At 36.1% G+C, this 17,842-nt stretch overlaps 1 protein-coding gene across 1 annotated transcript in view; it reads left to right on the top strand.

Moving 5' to 3' along the window:
* Nucleotides 1-16,281, top strand: part of LOC110440280 (leucine-rich repeat-containing G-protein coupled receptor 5-like) — an 86,753-nt gene extending 70,472 nt beyond the window's left edge. Inside the window, exons 12-20 of the mRNA XM_021483254.1 lie at nt 2,221-2,364; nt 3,599-3,670; nt 5,966-6,149; nt 7,646-7,700; nt 8,496-8,666; nt 9,414-9,641; nt 11,108-11,287; nt 12,330-12,455; nt 12,887-16,281. Of these exons, the coding sequence (XP_021338929.1) occupies nt 2,221-2,364; nt 3,599-3,670; nt 5,966-6,149; nt 7,646-7,700; nt 8,496-8,666; nt 9,414-9,641; nt 11,108-11,287; nt 12,330-12,455; nt 12,887-14,520 (2,794 nt within the window). The 3' untranslated portion in view covers nt 14,521-16,281. The remainder of the gene's footprint in view (nt 1-2,220; nt 2,365-3,598; nt 3,671-5,965; nt 6,150-7,645; nt 7,701-8,495; nt 8,667-9,413; nt 9,642-11,107; nt 11,288-12,329; nt 12,456-12,886) is intronic.
* Nucleotides 16,282-17,842: the final 1,561 nt, after the last annotated feature.

Below are 17,842 nucleotides of genomic sequence, written 5' to 3' on the forward strand. Positions count from 1 at the left end.
TCGTTTTCAAAAGAGCAGGCGCACAGTATAATTTTATATGAGTCAACAAATCCAAGGCTCCAGAACCTGAACAGAATCGTGTGGGGTAAATCGTGAAGGGTTTTGGGATGCGACAGGAGATTAGGTTTGCTCCTCTCGACAGAGCCCATGCACAAGTGTGTGATCAATATTGATTACTTAAATAAGCACTGACGCCATTCGTGGCTGAAATGTAAATTTTGAAATCTGATTGTGAAAGGAAATAAAATCTTGCATCCCCTTGTTGTATTCCATCACTTGTTTGATTACATGGACAACATGGATTCTATCACTCAATGTAGGATATAGCTTGGCCGTGTTATGTTGTATAAACCCGTTTGGGGAAAAAACAGACTACCTGCAACCATATTTCCTTTTTACTAGACTAGATACATCTTTGTTGTATTCTAAAACCCGTTTGGGTATACTACTTCTGCATATATGTGTAATTGTATAATCAGTTTTGTTAAATAGAATGGTCAGCGCACTCATTAACATGTTTTTTATCATGACGTCACAATTGAAATGCGACAAAACTTCGTTTTGCTGACTGTGGCAATGTTGCAGTCGGCAAATGACACCACCTGCAAAACACAGGAATAATTTTACATGCTTGCCTGAAGGTCTTGCACGGATCATAAAATTTGAAATATATTATACTTTTTCTGCATTTGCTTATACTTGCCTCAGTTTGCGTACACGTTATCTAGAAATCATGCTATGCTAATGTAATATTTCATTGCTGATTCCTGTTTTACCAAATGTTCGGTTAAGAGGAGGGGAAACTGGGTCAATCATTATGTAGCTATGTGAGGTGCGGATAGTCTACCTTTGGTGCAGATTTGGTGTTATAACATCAGCAAAGCCTTGACTCTTGCTCAAATTATACACCCTCGGGTAGAATATTAATATCTCACATACAAACATATTACAGACTGTATTACTAACGTCATTGTTCAACCACAATGGATAACATTACATACCTCTATTATTCCGATTGAGTTTGATGGATATGATTAATAAAATCCTACAACTACGTCATAGAATGGTCAGAAATTGATTAAAAACATATCTGCCATGAGTGTTATATTGATAAAACGTGATGCCGAGTTGAAGTACAAAATAGGAATGGACCTCGGTGTGAATGAACCTTGTGAACGATTAGGCTGTAGAATGATTGAGTGTTCGATAATACGTTATTGTCGGCGCCGGTACCTCCCAAATGCCTACTTGTAGCATTGCAATAATGCTGATAGGGAGTGAATGTGTATCTGAGTGTTACGTACGTAAGATATATTAGGTGTTCAATCATGAACATCTACGGGGGAAAATCAATATTCCTCGCTTCTAGCAGAATTGATGGGTAATCCAATACAGGCCTACAAATCTAACGACTTCCATGTGTTTTGAAATATTCCGTATTATTTCAAAAGAGAAAGGAAATTATGGCACGACAGGAAAGTCGATTACTGCTATTAACTTAAGATAGAGAGTGCCAGCGCCCTATTTTGTGACTCAACCAACAAAAATAATTTGCCCGGCATTTGTTTAATTGGGTGCTGGTAGCCTGTAAACAAAAGCAAAAAGATACAAACAAAATGAATAGACATACATTTGTGCTTTCCTTTCATTTTACAACAAAAAGCATTTCTGCCACGAGGATTCGCTTCCTAGACCAATTGCCTCCTGATAAAAACTGCTCTTCCGTGTTTACTTTTCGGCGACTTCATTGGAAATAATTTTAAAATGTTCAAACTTCCTACAAAGGCCCTAACCAATTACTATTTTTATGGAAATAAAAAGGAAATAATCTAAATTTAACAGAAAATAACTGCGATTCCCGTATGAAGGAAGAAATACGACCTCTCTGAGTTAAAACAGAAATGTGAGACTGATATATTTCCTTCGTTCAAATAATATTTACTGTTTGACTAAAATTGCGAAAAAGACCAATCTAATTAAGTTCTGTTAAAATGTAATGTTTTATGGAAAGTGTATAATAGGTATGTCCGAGCTAGTTGGACATTTATCCTTTTTCATTATAATATGTAACCATATGCGACAAATGAAAAAGACAACCCCATGAACAGTTTTAAAAGTACGTAAATCAACAAGTTTATAAAGGACTAAAATCTAATCAGTTTCTTTCTTACTGTTTATCAACAAATATTGTTTTAATGATGAAATATCTTGTTATTTTAGGAATTTGGGAAACAACGATGTATCATCTCTAGATGAAAATGTGTTCGCCAACCTGACACATCTAAAGGATCTTATTTTAACACGTAATATCATCACATACATCCCCCGGAATGCATTCTGTGGACTCGTCAAACTTGACTATCTGTAAGTATAGTATGAAAATAATAATAATAATTCAAGGTTCTTCTATATCTCTTTATCACAGTTCGTAGGTCGTCTCAAAGCGGTTCACAAATTAGTATGCGTGGTGATAGGGCCTTTGCAACCAGCCAATATCTTTCTCAACTCCCTGGGGAGCATATAGCCGATGCTGCCATTTCGGCTCTCACAGCTAGTATTCAACAATTCAAGCACTGCCCATCCACGTACTCATTTACAGCTGAGTAGACAGCAACAAGTGGAGGAAAGTATCTTGTTCAACGATATACCACAGTGCCGTGACGCGACTCGAACCCACAACAGTTAATGACGTCCGGTGTTGAGGTTACTACCGTTGTGTTCTTGAAAATAGGACTATTTTTGAGCCCTAATTTAAACGAGTGATAACGATACTTTAGTATTTTTCCAAAACGTATTACACTTGTTTATGGCCAATGAAAAGTTGTCGGAGTCGAGTCAACAGATTTTTCCACTGGTGTAACATGAAAAAGAAAACAACGGCCAGACAAGCATTCCAACCCAGAACCATTCGAACTCTTGACGAACGATCTACCAATTGAGTTACCTGGTCGCCGATGATCGACCCAGCCGAGTTCCGCTACATTGTCCCTCCCTTTTCGAAGTTTTCGTCCCAAAGAAACAAATATTCACAACCCAGATTCGGGTATCCCCTTGCTAATTGAGCTACCTGGTCGCCGACGGTCAACCAAGTCCAATATGACCACACTGGTATAACTGAATCAAACCGCAATTTTAAAGAAGTGTTTTTGCCCGCATGGGACGGTTGGGGCAAAAATCGTTTAAATACATCATTTCAAATACCAGAACATTAAGTATATCTTTCTGGTTTTTATTAGATGATTGAAGATACAACGAAACTACTACCCGTGACATAATGAGAGTTAAATGAAAATATAAACTATATTCGTATTTTACAACAATTGTCAAACAAGCTCTTCGAACTTATTCATTTTATTTTCACTCTTGTTGGCTCGGATGGGAGCGCGCTGGGGGTCTTATTGTGGGAGGAAACCGGAGTACCCGGAGAAAACCCACATGGTGAATGGGGAATGCGTTAGCTATTGCGCAAAGAGACCACACACTCAGCATTAGTTAAACAACAAAAATAATTAGGTCCCATGTATCAATGTGACTATTTGTCAATCAGTAGCAAAATGTGGAATAGTTATCAATGGAATTTTCATATTTCTCGTTGCAGGGATTTGTCAAAAAACAAAATTGGTGAAATACACGACGATGCGTTCATCGACTTAATCGCTCTGACAGACTTGTAAGTATTTCTTCGAGTGACACGAACTTAGAAAGTCTAGGCAGTTGTGTCACTATTTCAGTAAATCACATTCCTGTTTATTATTGGTCACGTTCTTGGCATTAAAGCCAATAAATAAAATGTTCCTATGTGTCAAGTGTTCAATACTATCACTAGACACAAGAAATAGGAAGAAATTGGGCACTTATTTGAACATTGGAGATTCAAAAAGTTTAACAAAGTTAAGATTTTACTGCAGCATATGGCAATAATTTACTCCGTTAATTATAAGGCCAAAACAATGGGGTGGATAACACAATATCTAGAGTGTTCAGAATCATATAAAGAATTGGTTTTACGCATATCCCTTACTGTCTCAACAATAGTATTGCCCAATTAGGTTTTACAATTAGTTGTTTGCCTCCTAGCATCGACGATGAAACGTAGAAGGACAAGACAATTGAATGGTGCACTGTTTTATATTTTAGCATACTATATCTATTACCATACTGTATCTATTACCATACTGTATCTATTACCATACTATATCTATTACCATACTGTATCTATTACCATACTATATCTATTACCATACTGTATCTATTACCATACTGTATCTATTACCATACTATATCTATTACCATACTGTATCTATTACCATACTATATCTATTACCATACTGTATCTATTACCATACTGTATCTATTACCATACTATATCTATTACCATACTGTATCTATTACCATACTATATCTATTACCATACTGTATCTATTACCATACTATATCTATTACCATACTGTATCTATTACCATACTATATCTATTACCATACTGTATCTATTACCATACTGTATCTATTACCATACTATATCTATTACCATACTGTATCTATTACCATACTATATCTATTACCATACTGTATCTATTACCATACTATATCTATTACCATACTGTATCTATTACCATACTATATCTATTACCATACTGTATCTATTACCATACTATATCTATTACCATACTGTATCTATTACCATACTATATCTATTACCATACTGTATCTATTACCATACTATATCTATTACCATACTGTATCTATTACCATACTATATCTATTACCATACTGTATCTATTACCATACTATATCTATTACCATACTGTATCTATTACCATACTATATCTATTACCATACTGTATCTATTACCATACTATATCTATTACCATACTGTATCTATTACCATACTATATCTATTACCATACTGTATCTATTACCATACTATATCTATTACCATACTGTATCTATTACCATACTATATCTATTACCATACTGTATCTATTACCATACTATATCTATTACCATACTGTATCTATTACCATACTATATCTATTACCATACTGTATCTATTACCATACTATATCTATTACCATACTGTATCTATTACCATACTATATCTATTACCATACTGTATCTATTACCATACTATATCTATTACCATACTGTATCTATTACCATACTATATCTATTACCATACTGTATCTATTACCATACTATATCTATTACCATACTGTATCTATTACCATACTATATCTATTACCATACTGTATCTATTACCATACTATATCTATTACCATACTGTATCTATTACCATACTATATCTATTACCATACTGTATCTATTACCATACTATATCTATTACCATACTGTATCTATTACCATACTGTATCTATTACCAAGCTTTAAAGGGGCAATCACAGGGGTGTGTCGTACCTTCATCATTTTCGATTTTACTAAACTGTTCTTGATGACATTTGGAAACTAGCTTGGGGTATTTCATAAAATGCTAAAGATGGGTCACAATTTGGCTCTTTAAAACCTCTGGTTACAATCATTCTCTCATAAAGGGATTATGCTTTTTGTTTGTGTAATGTGAGGATTGGTGTTTTTATTATGCTCATTAGAGTGCCATGTGGATTTGTTGTCACTTTCCCAGTAATTTCTTTGAGGACATGACATTCCTCGTTTTTTGGCCTACACTTACATGGCGAGTGTAAAGTACAAGTGACTTACCTTTACGGAAAACCTGGTCTTATTTCATTTTTCATCTTATTTCCTTGCCCTTCCGTAACACACGGTCTTATTTTCATTGCCCTTACGTAACACCTAGTCTTATTTTCCTTGCCCTTTCGTTACAGCTGGTGTTATTTTCCTCGCCAATACAAACATTTCATTTGTTCATATTATGTTTTAGTTTGATCGATTTTAAGTGCGAATATTGGTTTCGTTGACATTTCGGCATTCTCTTGCTTTTTTTCTCCAGAAACTTAAGTGAAAACGATTTCCCACGCCTACCAATTGATGGACTACAGAACCTGCAAGTGCTGAAGACGTTCCATAACACGAACCTCAGGGAGGCTGTTCCTTCTAATAGACTACCAAAGATCAAAATACTTGTTTTGTCGTACGCCTACCATTGTTGTGACTTCATATATGCTGGTCGAAAGGTACTACCATTGAAAATCATCGTTGATACATGTTGTGATACGATTGATTAAACTGTTCACAACAGAAAGTGTGATGATATATTTTTTTACGTTTTTACAAGCGAATTTCGGGGCATATTTATTAAATGTTTTTACATTGTAATATCGTATTTTTGTTCTTTTATTTATCTGTTCTTTTTATTTGCTTGTGAAAAATGCACTTTTTATTTAAACCCATGAAACTACAGATTGCAATATCAATGTATGTAATAACTAATCAGAAAGTTGAATTAGTGTGATCGGTAGTGACCGGGACCGTGACGTCATAGAAGTCTGACGTCATAAACAGAGAACTCGTCCGATAATGTAAAAATTATTGACGTTATGAAGCATTTTTGTTGTTTGTTACAGAATCATTTTCTTCCCGTCAAAGTTCTAAATATGTTATACATAATAGTATAGGGTGTCCCATTGAATATAGTATACAATGAGAAACCATAAGATGTCTGCAATTTATTACAAGTACCGAAAACATCCTAACCAACTATACGTACCAAACAAAACAAATTACTACGTCTTTGAAACTAATTTTCCGATATAACTGTAGATTTGATAATAACGTCTGTAGACGAAACTTCACCTTGCCGAGCTTTTATTTTAAAAATAGGATAAATTAAACAAAAAGCAGTGTTCCGAGTGTAAAAATTTAGATCAGGATTCGAATCTGGATGTGAAATTGTTATACTAGCGCTCTAAGTAACTAAGCTACCCTGTAAACAGGAGACCCCTTGCCCATCTGTGCTACAGTTATACTTTAAAAACGAAATTCAGGGGATTTACTGTATATATGAAAAATTCTCTTTTGAATTCTTTGGTGTTTTTCCTGCAAGGGGACAGGAATCCTAAAAGCAAAGTACCATACAGTTAAAATATCTTATCGTCGTTATCACTATTAAGAACTATTTGTCATTTTCTAAAACAGAAAAAAAAACAGAAACTGTAAATTACATCTAGCCACCGATTTTACAGAACTATAGCTGTTCAGCGTATGAGAAATATAATAAATATAATACAAAAGAGAAAATGAAAAACAACGAAGAAAAACTCGGGACCTTTCTGCTGGTGAATTTACACTTCAAATGAAAAGTTGAAGAAAAAAGAGCTCTGGAGTTGAAATCTTCTTCCCCAATTTGAGCTGATGTAGCGATACCTTTCGTTATTATTCTAAGTGATAGCACATTACTTATTTAATATTTCTGTTAAATGTTTCTTTTTATATTTTTAGAAATGTTAATGATTATTTAATATTAATCATAATTTATTTTTTCAACAGTAGGTAACTTACCGATTCTGTACTTATTAAATGGTTTATGATACCTACAAAAAGGTAACATCGCTATAAAAGGTACCCGTCCCCCTTGGAGCGATTGATTTCTCAGTAGAAAACAAATCCTGCTCTCATTCAAATACAAAATGGTGTACAGATCACAAACATTAATGTTTTTTTGTATTTACAGGACGAACACGATACTAGACTAAAGGAGGATGTTACATGGTTAGCGGTCTCTTCAGGTAAGCCATTGACAGATTCTCGGGCTGATGAATTTGGTTATTTTACAAACTGTTGTTACAGTTGTATTGGATTGAATTTAAATTTCAACATGTTTTAGTCGTAGACAATTTTCGATTGGTTACTTTTTCCACTACATAGGGACCACTTCATTGTATATTTATATAATCTATTTTGTCATTGAAACCCTTTGCCCTGATTGGTTGATTTTAATCAGAGGAGTTTACAATAATGAATAGCATTGGAGTCTAAAATACAATAATTGAACGGGAAAAACATAACGCAAAATTTAAAATCAATAAATCAACTTCAAATTCTGAGGCATTGCTGATGTGTTAATAGAGTGGAGAATACTCCAATTCACAAAACTCTGATTGGAACTCTTCTCCGAGATTATGAATGATGCAGTGGTACTCTTTACCTTAACAAATAATAAACGTACGTGAGGTTGTAACTGAATGATAATAGATGACATCATTTTCCAACATTGGTTGAATGCTAGTCACGTGAAGGTTGGTGATTTATGATATTGACTCGTTGTTTCTATTTTTAGAAACATATTCTCTATATGTTGTGACTCCAATTGTAACCTCACAATGGCAAATGCAGTACGTTTCTCTTGATGATATGCTGACTCTTCATTTGTTAATGTTAAAAACATCATACAGTTATATCACATATTACGATTAAGGACTTATATATGAGTGTATATGGGGCCATATAAACGTGAGTAATCGATGTTGACGTGGACCTCATTAAAAATATAAAATAACGATCGATTCTTTATGTTAACTTAGATAATCGAACGTACGACGACTACACGGACGACAATTACAACTTTGATCACTATACAAGCTTTATCGGTCCACATGTCATCGGTAACATCACCCCGTCGGACATCGATGAGTACGATAGTTTGGAGGCCCTAATTCACGTGAGGAAACCCGTGAACTGTACACCATTGCCAGGTACTAAGTCTTCACCACTATCTGAGACCCTTCAATAATTGTCATACTTACCAGACACGTAAATAAGATTCCATGTTCGCAAAGAATCAGCTACATCTGATCACCCCAGTAGAAAGTCAATCTCTTCCAGAATGTTAGCTTAAAATCATCAAACAAGAAAATACCGAAATGTCAATAAAACGGTAACTCGAACTCGAAATCGACAAAACTAGGGCTAAGGAAAGTTTGAAATGGTGACCCCTGAGCAAATACCAATAATAAATTCTGCAAGGGTAAGCGTCTTCTGTCGCCCCATCGGCGACCAGCAGCATCAGTGGATTAAAGTCAAATAATGTCATGTTCTCGAACAAGAAACGGGGATCGTAACATTTACAGAGGTGATAACCATACATGTCATCAATAAGATTCATCAGTTTGGAAATATGTGATATCAACGTTTTACTTTCTACACACACAATGTATTATACGTGTCGCAATGTTTCAAGACCGAGAGTCCCTTTGTCAAGCTATGACTTACTTTCTACACAAACAATGTACGTATTAAATGTGTCGCAACGTTTCAAGACCATGACTAAGTCATAGTTTGACAAAGGTACCAGTCGGCCTTGAAACGTTGCGACACGTTTAATACGTACATTGTTCGTGGAGAAAGTAAAACTTTGATAACCATATATGTCGTCTAGCGAATGTCGTATTTGACCAATCGGATTAAAGCTTTATAATATATATATTCTTTTCTACATCCAGGCCCATTCCTGCCCTGTGATGATCTGTTCGGTTGGTGGTCTCTTCGGTGCGGTGTATGGATGGTCTTCCTTTTAGCAGTTGCGGGGAATGGTATAGTACTGTTCGTGTCAATCAGCGGTAGATCCAAGATGGAGGTTCCAAGATTCCTCATATGTAATCTTGCTTGTGCGGATTTCTGTATGGGCGTGTATCTCGGCATGTTAGCCATCGTGGACGCCTCAACAATAGGTAACATGGAACATTCATCCTATTACATTTTGTAACTTACTTACTTACAAACTTACTGCTTATTACGCCAAATGGCGTTCAGGATGGCAACGAAGATCAACAAATATATCTGTTCTTTGCCAGCCTCCCAAGAGCTCATCCTGGAAATTGCAGTTGTTACGCTAGTTTATGTTCTATGCAACCCTGTATGCGCCACCTTGTAGATGTTAAAAGTAGACTTGTTGATATCAAAAGAATCGCGCGGCAGTTTTGAAGTCGAGTGTCGCTCCTCTGTGATCTTCAAAGGACAGATATTAGCATAGAGAGTGGTCCGTTTTTCCTGAAACCAATAAAATAGCTATTTGCGACCCTTCGATTTTGTCATGACATAGTCTAGGGTAGCCGAGAATGAAAGTGGTCGTAACACTTGGAATTTCGAGGTAGCTAAATAGCTGTGATTCGTGTCTTCTAGTACCGTTTCCATCATTCAACGCCATGTTATTTCTGGTCTTCTCCTCTTTCTCTTGCTTTCAAGATTCCAGTGCACTACATCCTTTCTGATGGTTTGGTTTGGTTTGGTTTTATATTGTTTAACGTCCTATCAACAGCTATGGTCCTTTAAGGACTTGCGTGCATGTGTGTTGTGTAATCGTGCATGTGTGTAAGTTTGTCGGAGACAGGGTATTTTAGTGCACTTTTACCTTGTGACAGCGCAGATCTGATGCCGACTTTATAGTGCTATCTCACTGAAATACCACGCCGAAGGCACCAAGCACAGCATTCCGTCCGGTCACATTATACTGACTTGTCACTGCCCATAATGCTGAACATTAAACAGGGAATAATAACTACCATGTTTAAGGACTTTGGTATGTCCCGGCCAAGTATTGCCATGGGTGCAGCAGAATTATTTTGGTCGCTTTCGAGTCCCCAAGTAGAGGGCACAAATGTAAATCTCCTATTCTGCAGTGGGTTCCCACATTAGTCGCCTCTTACGATACATTGGTTGGGTAACAACAGGTGAATTCTTTTCTCGATCCACAACCTGCAGGGATGCTTTCTGATGGAAACATCTGCTTTTTATTTATTGCACATCCACCCTCAGCATTTCTTCCTGATGTTGTCTCTCGTAAAGTATAATATATTTCAAAATAACCCTGGGCATCGTAAGAGACGACCTATGTGCCTTCAGTCCAAAAGGCAACATATTGAGTGAAGGGAGCTAAATCTTATAAGTAAAAAACGATACGTGCAGGTACATGTAAGAGTTCTTCCCCCTGAACCAGTTTCATGCTTGATTATTTTTTATTCAAATTATTGACTTCGCTGACTGCATAAGTAAGTAAACAGTACATATTATGGGGAAAAGTCAATCAGGATCTCTGCATTGAAGCAATTCATCTCTACTGTGATTTTAAGCAGCAGGCAGTATGTTTCCAAACTTACTTACTCACTTTTTAGTGTGTGTTCGATTCTCTTTTCCATAGGCGAGTTCCAGCAGTACGCTATCCGCTGGCAGATGAGTCCTGGATGCCTAGTGGCGGGTTTTCTCGGCGTGTTCTCCAGTGAGCTGAGTGTGTTTACCTTGACAGTGATTACCGTGGAACGTTACTATGCCATTTCACACGCTCTCCAGTTCAATAAGCGACTAACACTCAAATCTGCAGGTAAATACAATGCTGTTCATTAAAGTCGGGTTTTACACTTCAAATATCGACTGCCTAAATATCACAGTCCAGTGTTCTGAAACATATGAAAAAATACAGCAAAAAGGGTGATCTGATTCGATTACATATTTCACATGACAGGGTGACAATATATAAACTACTCACATTTTGGTAAGGATCCCTTTTATTTTGGGGCATATCTAAAAATAAATATTTAATTTGGTTTATATTGAGATTATATAACGCCTAAAGGAAATGTGAATCACTTCAGTAAACAAACCATCTATGTAAAGTTCTACCCTCAACACACGTCTGTTCTTTATATTGATCTTGGCTGATACGACTTATGTCCTATTCCATTAACCAATGTTGAGAATATACCTGCCACGTGTATGTATTTAAATATCAAAATGTAGTGAACAACGTGTAAAGCTGTGTACTTGCTTTCGCGATGTATTCATTTTTGTGGTTTTCGTGGAGAAGCTAATCTAACTCAAGTAATTAAATATAACATACCAGTTCACTAAGACAATATTGGTTACAGAGAAACCGTGTGTAAACGTACATTAGTACAAAATGTTAATCTTTTTGTACCGCACTGACAAACCTACCAACCAAAAATGACGTTAATATGATCTCATTACAGTACCACTACAAGTGAATATCTTTTTCCAATCAGAAACTGTTCGGGTCTTTCCGTCAAATATTTGAGTAATCGGATCGAGGCCAATCACGACGTGTCGTAAAATTCAAGTTATGACGGAAATTACCGAATGTTTTGCGATTGACGTTCGCCGATTCTGACGGAACTTGTTACCATAATAAACATGATCTTGTTCCCTTAGCGGGAAGAAGATCGTGTTTTCTATGGTAACAAGTACATTGTATAATGGTTCTCCAAGATGCGCTACTGTGTATCAAGGAATATGTTTGAACAGAGCTGTGTTTTATACCATCATAAATATTGAACGAAGTCTTTTAATCCTTAAATAACCTGATGACGACACGAGTTATGAAGTACCGTTGACATCTGTATTTACAGGAGTTGTAATGACGGGAGGATGGATTTTCTGCATAGGTGTTGCCAGTCTGCCGCTATTCGAAATCAGCGACTATCGAAAATTTGCAATATGTCTTCCTTTTGAAACAAGTGAAAGAGAGTCGTTAGGTAAGTTTTTCCACTGATTCACAAAGTGCCTAAATTGATTACTTTTAAGGGTACCAATTCTGCTCTTGTGTATAGATGCTCTGGAATTATTATATATACTGTAAACGTATTTATTTTTGCGCACTCAATTTTTAGCGAATTGTCGAAGTTTAACGCTAGTGCATCGATGAAATGGCGCACTCGCATTATCTATATATATGCAATGAAAAATAAATATCAGCTTAAAAATAGGATTACCGGTAAAATATAACCGTTAACAGTATATACGGTTTTTACTTTTTCTTTGTTTTATTTCCTTTTAAGCCTACATAATGTGGTTTACAATAGATAAAAAAATCTCCAGGAGAGTTGATGATTTAATATGCATTGTTCTGTTTTAGGTATAATTGAAGATACAAACTTAATTTATTCGTTCGTTTTATATTTTACAGCCTACGTCTGTTTCATAATGATATTCAACGCCGTGTCATTCATCGCTATCATAGCCTGCTACATCAAAATCTATATCTCCATTTTGGGCTCCCAAGCGTGGAACACAAAGGACTTCCGAGTAGCCAAGCGAATGGCCATTCTAATCTTCACAGACTTTCTCTGTTGGTCGCCTATCATACTGTTCTCAGCAACAGCTGCCTTCGGGTATGAACTGATAAGCCTAAACGAGGCTAAAATATTAACTATATTCGTCTTGCCGCTCAACAGCTGTGCTAATCCTTTCCTGTATGCAATATTCACAAAACAATTTAAACGAGACTGTGTCAAATTATGCAAACGGATTGAAGAATCGTCCATATCAAGAAGTCTTTCCAGCCTGAATAGTAGGCGTGTATCAATAGGCTGTGGGTCGTCATGGAGACACTTACAGCTGCACAGTCCGATGAGTACGGAAAAGCGAAGCAGTTGTAGCAATTCTTACAGCGGTGTTAGTAGCCCGGATGGACTTCTCAACCCACATGGTATCGATGGAAAATACTTCCGGAAACAATCCGGCGACAGTTTACTGGGTGGTATGTCCATATCAAGCGAGGACAAAGTCACGTCCACCGCGAGATTATTCATGCGCCGTGATTCTTCGCCTTGTAAAGATGCGATAGAAAACATGGACGGCGGAGACCAGAAAAGGCGACTTTCAGTCGGATTAGCGGGATCAGAATCACAAATAGTCATTCACTTTGACCGGAAGGATGTGAAAAGTGGATCAGATGATTCAACACTGGGTGACGAGCCACGAGCTAGCTATAAAAAGAGGTACACACGGCGCCGTCCCAGTGCGACCCGTGGGACGTCTGCTACTGGTGGAGACGGGCTCGATATCGAGACGGTGCTTGAAAGTGCGCGGGAATGTGATATGGAACACTCATTTCAAAGGGAGGATACTGTGAAGAAGGATATAACTGCTCAAGAATTGTTTGCTAAATACCGCCAAAACAAAGAAAAACTCAGAAATGCAGTCACGGATATAGATACAGGGAAACTTCAGCATGGTAATTCTGCACCAAATGTACAGAGTTTTGAAACAAAACCAATTTTACGGCTTCCGGTACAAAGTGATTCACATGACAAAACATCACACATCAATGAATGGAGAAAGTCATCCCACCTATCATTTCTTTGGCGTAACTCGTTAGATCTAGAGGGACATATGCCCTCTTATAAATCAAACAGCCTAATTGAGTTACCGTGTTCACCAAAAGACTTCAGATTATCTCCGTGCAAACGTCGAAGTTTGTCCTCTCGACATGAGGGTTACATACTGCTGAAAAACAACAATAGAGATTCGGCCTACGAGGACGAAGATGAGATGCTGGAATACCAGGAAAGCATTGCTCAGTCTGGAAAACAGTGTCGACAGCTCAGTGCAATGTCTTACGTCAGCAACGCTCACGCGGATGACCGGCAATCTGGTGACGTCAGGGAAACCACTTTGGACGAGAAGCATAGTGTTATGAGTCAGACTAGTCAGAACAGTAAGGAAAGTGGCATCAGCTCCGAGACCTGTTGTCATGACAACAAGGACAAACTTGTAAAACACAGCGTATCAACAGAAGAAAGAAAAGTTGTGACGTAGAAATTTATTTCGGGAGACATTACAATGATAACATGTGAAACAACGAGTTGAATTATGTAACCAGATGATTGCGTCCAAAATGATCGTGTTTTATATGATCATGAATGGACATCTTGATACTTTTTGAGTGTTGTTTATATACTTTATTGTTTGGTGAAGAGTAATGTAGCCACGTAAAGATTGGACTGTTATGTAAATGTAAGCAAGCTGACAAATCTGCCCGTGCCTTGTGTAATAGTCTTGCTTTTATTTAGAAAACGCTCAACTCTAGATCCTTCAGCCAGCAGCTTTAATTGTCTTTCAATACATTACCTACAACATAAAATACAATGTTACAATACGTACATTAACACGTTACTTTCGAACGTAACCAATTTAATTTCTTATTTCAGGGTATGTGTTAAAAGAGCGCCAACACTTCTGGACAATTCCCAGTAGTTCAATAAAAGCGATTTAGTATTACAAATGTTTCATAAAAACAAGGGAAAATGTGTTCCCGCCTATTAGCAATATTACAAATGTTTCATAAACACAAGGGAAAATGTGTTCCCGCCAATTAGCAGTATTACAATCATTCGTATCATGCATCTCTTGTTTTAAATTGAAATGATTTAGTAGCATACTGTAAACATATTCATTTTAGCGGACTCAAATTTCAGCACAATGCGAATTTTAACAAATAAGCTTCGATACATTGACATACCCACAATATCTGTATGGAAAACAATATACGGATATTTCAGTTACTGTAGCGCAATCATAATCTAGCTCAATATATAAAGAGAGAAAAGCGCAAAAATAAGATAACCGCAAAAAGATATACGTAAAGCAATGCCATTTAGTTAAAAATAACATGGTCAGTTAAGAAAATTATTTCATGAAAATTTACGACACCTAAAGTCGGGCTATGCGTAAGTTAAAAACAGGTTTTACTAGAGGTAGATACTGGAAAATACACATAGCAAGTTATATTGTTCAATGTGCTATGTATATTTTCCACAGAATCTACCGCTTGTAAAACCTGCTTATCTTCTGTTCATTAAATATATAATTATGTAATATATGTAAATACCATTTTAATTAATCTAATTAATTACAATTCTCTATATTTATTTGTCTCCATAATATGGTATTAATTCGAAAAATGATTCCTGATAATTTTACACTTGCCTTGTTTTTCGTATCTGTGTTATTTATCAAAGAACGTAACTACTAGCCGATTTATTGACCAAGCGCACGCTTCAAAAATAATCTTTGAACATTTTTTACAAATTAATTACAGGGTCAACAGCAGATTATATCAAATTGTTCACTGAACAATTCGTAATAGCCCTTTGGGGTGCCTAAACTATTTTTTACATTTTTGTTCTAGTAGAATGGAACATATTCATAGTTTCAATACAGAAGGGTAAATCAACATTCTCAGTCCAAAATCCAGAAACGTAGCTAGAACAGAGTAGACATTAAAACAAAAGACTCCAATAACCTCACAAAGAAAAAATCGAAATTATGTGCCCCGTCAGTGCAAGCATTCCCTGTACCGAATGTGGCATTCTCCGCAAGTTTTCCGTCAAATATCCCTGCAATGATACAGTACAAGAAGTTATATAAGAAAAAGAAAAATAAGAAAAACACTACATGTGCATTGCTTGTATGACAAAATTACAGAAATGTGTATTTAGGTCTTTTATAAATGGTGCATAAATATGAAAAAAAATACAATATCTTTTTCATATATATAAAAACATACATATATTTCGAGTGAAGCATAAATAATAATGAAATTGAACTGCTTCATTTCAAATTCAATCAGAAATATATAACTAATGTATAATATACATTGATAAAATATATATACGCGCTCTTAAGTGTGTGTGACTTTCAGACGGAAGCTTCCTGAATTGGCGATAGTATGCGAGGATGCCAGATATGTTACAGGAAATGCTTATCCTTAAGGATATTTTTTTTTTTTTTTTTGTCAAGATGATTCTCGAGTCTCAAGATATCTTACCATATTAACGTTGCCTTAGTTCTTTTTTCCATAGTTTATCCTTATTTGTTGACCTTGTTCTATTACTTCATAGATATCTGTCTCAGCACCCCTATATCCTTACAATTGCAGAAACCCTTTTATTTTCTCAATACGGAGACCGCTTCCATTAACATTTATCTGTGCTATTCTAACACTCCACTCAATGTAAAAGTAAAAACGTCATAAAATAATCGTAAAAAGCGCAAATATATTCACATAGATAAACATATGATATTAGAAACTTTTTTTGATTTCATCATTAAATAAACTCTTCTAACATGAACAGGAGAAAACATTAGATCGTTAAATTAATTAATAATTATAGGTGGTCTTCGTATACCTAACACTGTGCCTTTAAGTGTATGTAATCTAGACGTTTATCGCAAATATAGTATATTAGTTGGAGGATTGGAGGGCTAATGTAAGGGGGTTTTGGTGCGTGTGCGTGTGGGGGGGGGGGGGGGGGNACGTAGAAGCGGGTTGGAGAGAAAAAGAAAAGGTTGGAATTTCCTGCTGGTGCCATTGAACGGTTGATCTTTTTTTTTATATCTAATACGCAGGAAATAAAGAAGAAAATCTGCCTAGGTCTTGTATTGATCGCCTCATATCAAAACAAAAAGTTCCCGAATCTGCAATGACAAGGGAGGAAATGGCAAATTATGGTACTTTGTGGTTTACTCTTTTGCAGCAAAAATATTTTTATATTAAATTTCATCTTTACTTTTCATTTTTTCATCTTTGTTTTAATCGTTTTCTTTCTTAATGTTATTAACTAAACAGGAATCCGTGTATATTGAATCATTTGTATACACTGTACATTTACTAGCAGAGAAGTATGATGAATATTCCATGTCTTGTATTGTACATTGTGTTGATGGAAAAAAAAATGAATTAAAATAAAATGGCAGATTGCAAGTGTTATTGCTCGAACTCAACTGTTGTCTGTTAATTATAGCTAAATATATCATGTAACTAAACGACCCCGTATAGGATATACCCATGGATTTATATAAACATTGTGGATTCTTGTGGTAATCATTTAGTCTCCACAGCATTCTGCTGCATGTGTTAACATTTATCAAATACGATTTTCCAGAGGCACTGACAGATTTTGGTGTCGTCCAGAAACATCCGGAACATTTTCCCAGAACAGCCAATGCCTCTAAACCTCAGCCCGAACAAATATCAATGATCTGCGACTATTTGAAAAACTCAGGAAGAACCTTCTAGAATCGCCAATATGCTTCCAAGTGGCAGACTGGAAAACTTATCTGATACTACCATAGAAAT

Source organism: Mizuhopecten yessoensis, unplaced genomic scaffold (genome assembly GCF_002113885.1).
Source record: "Mizuhopecten yessoensis strain PY_sf001 unplaced genomic scaffold, ASM211388v2 scaffold11177, whole genome shotgun sequence".
NCBI classification, from domain to species: domain Eukaryota; kingdom Metazoa; phylum Mollusca; class Bivalvia; order Pectinida; family Pectinidae; genus Mizuhopecten; species Mizuhopecten yessoensis.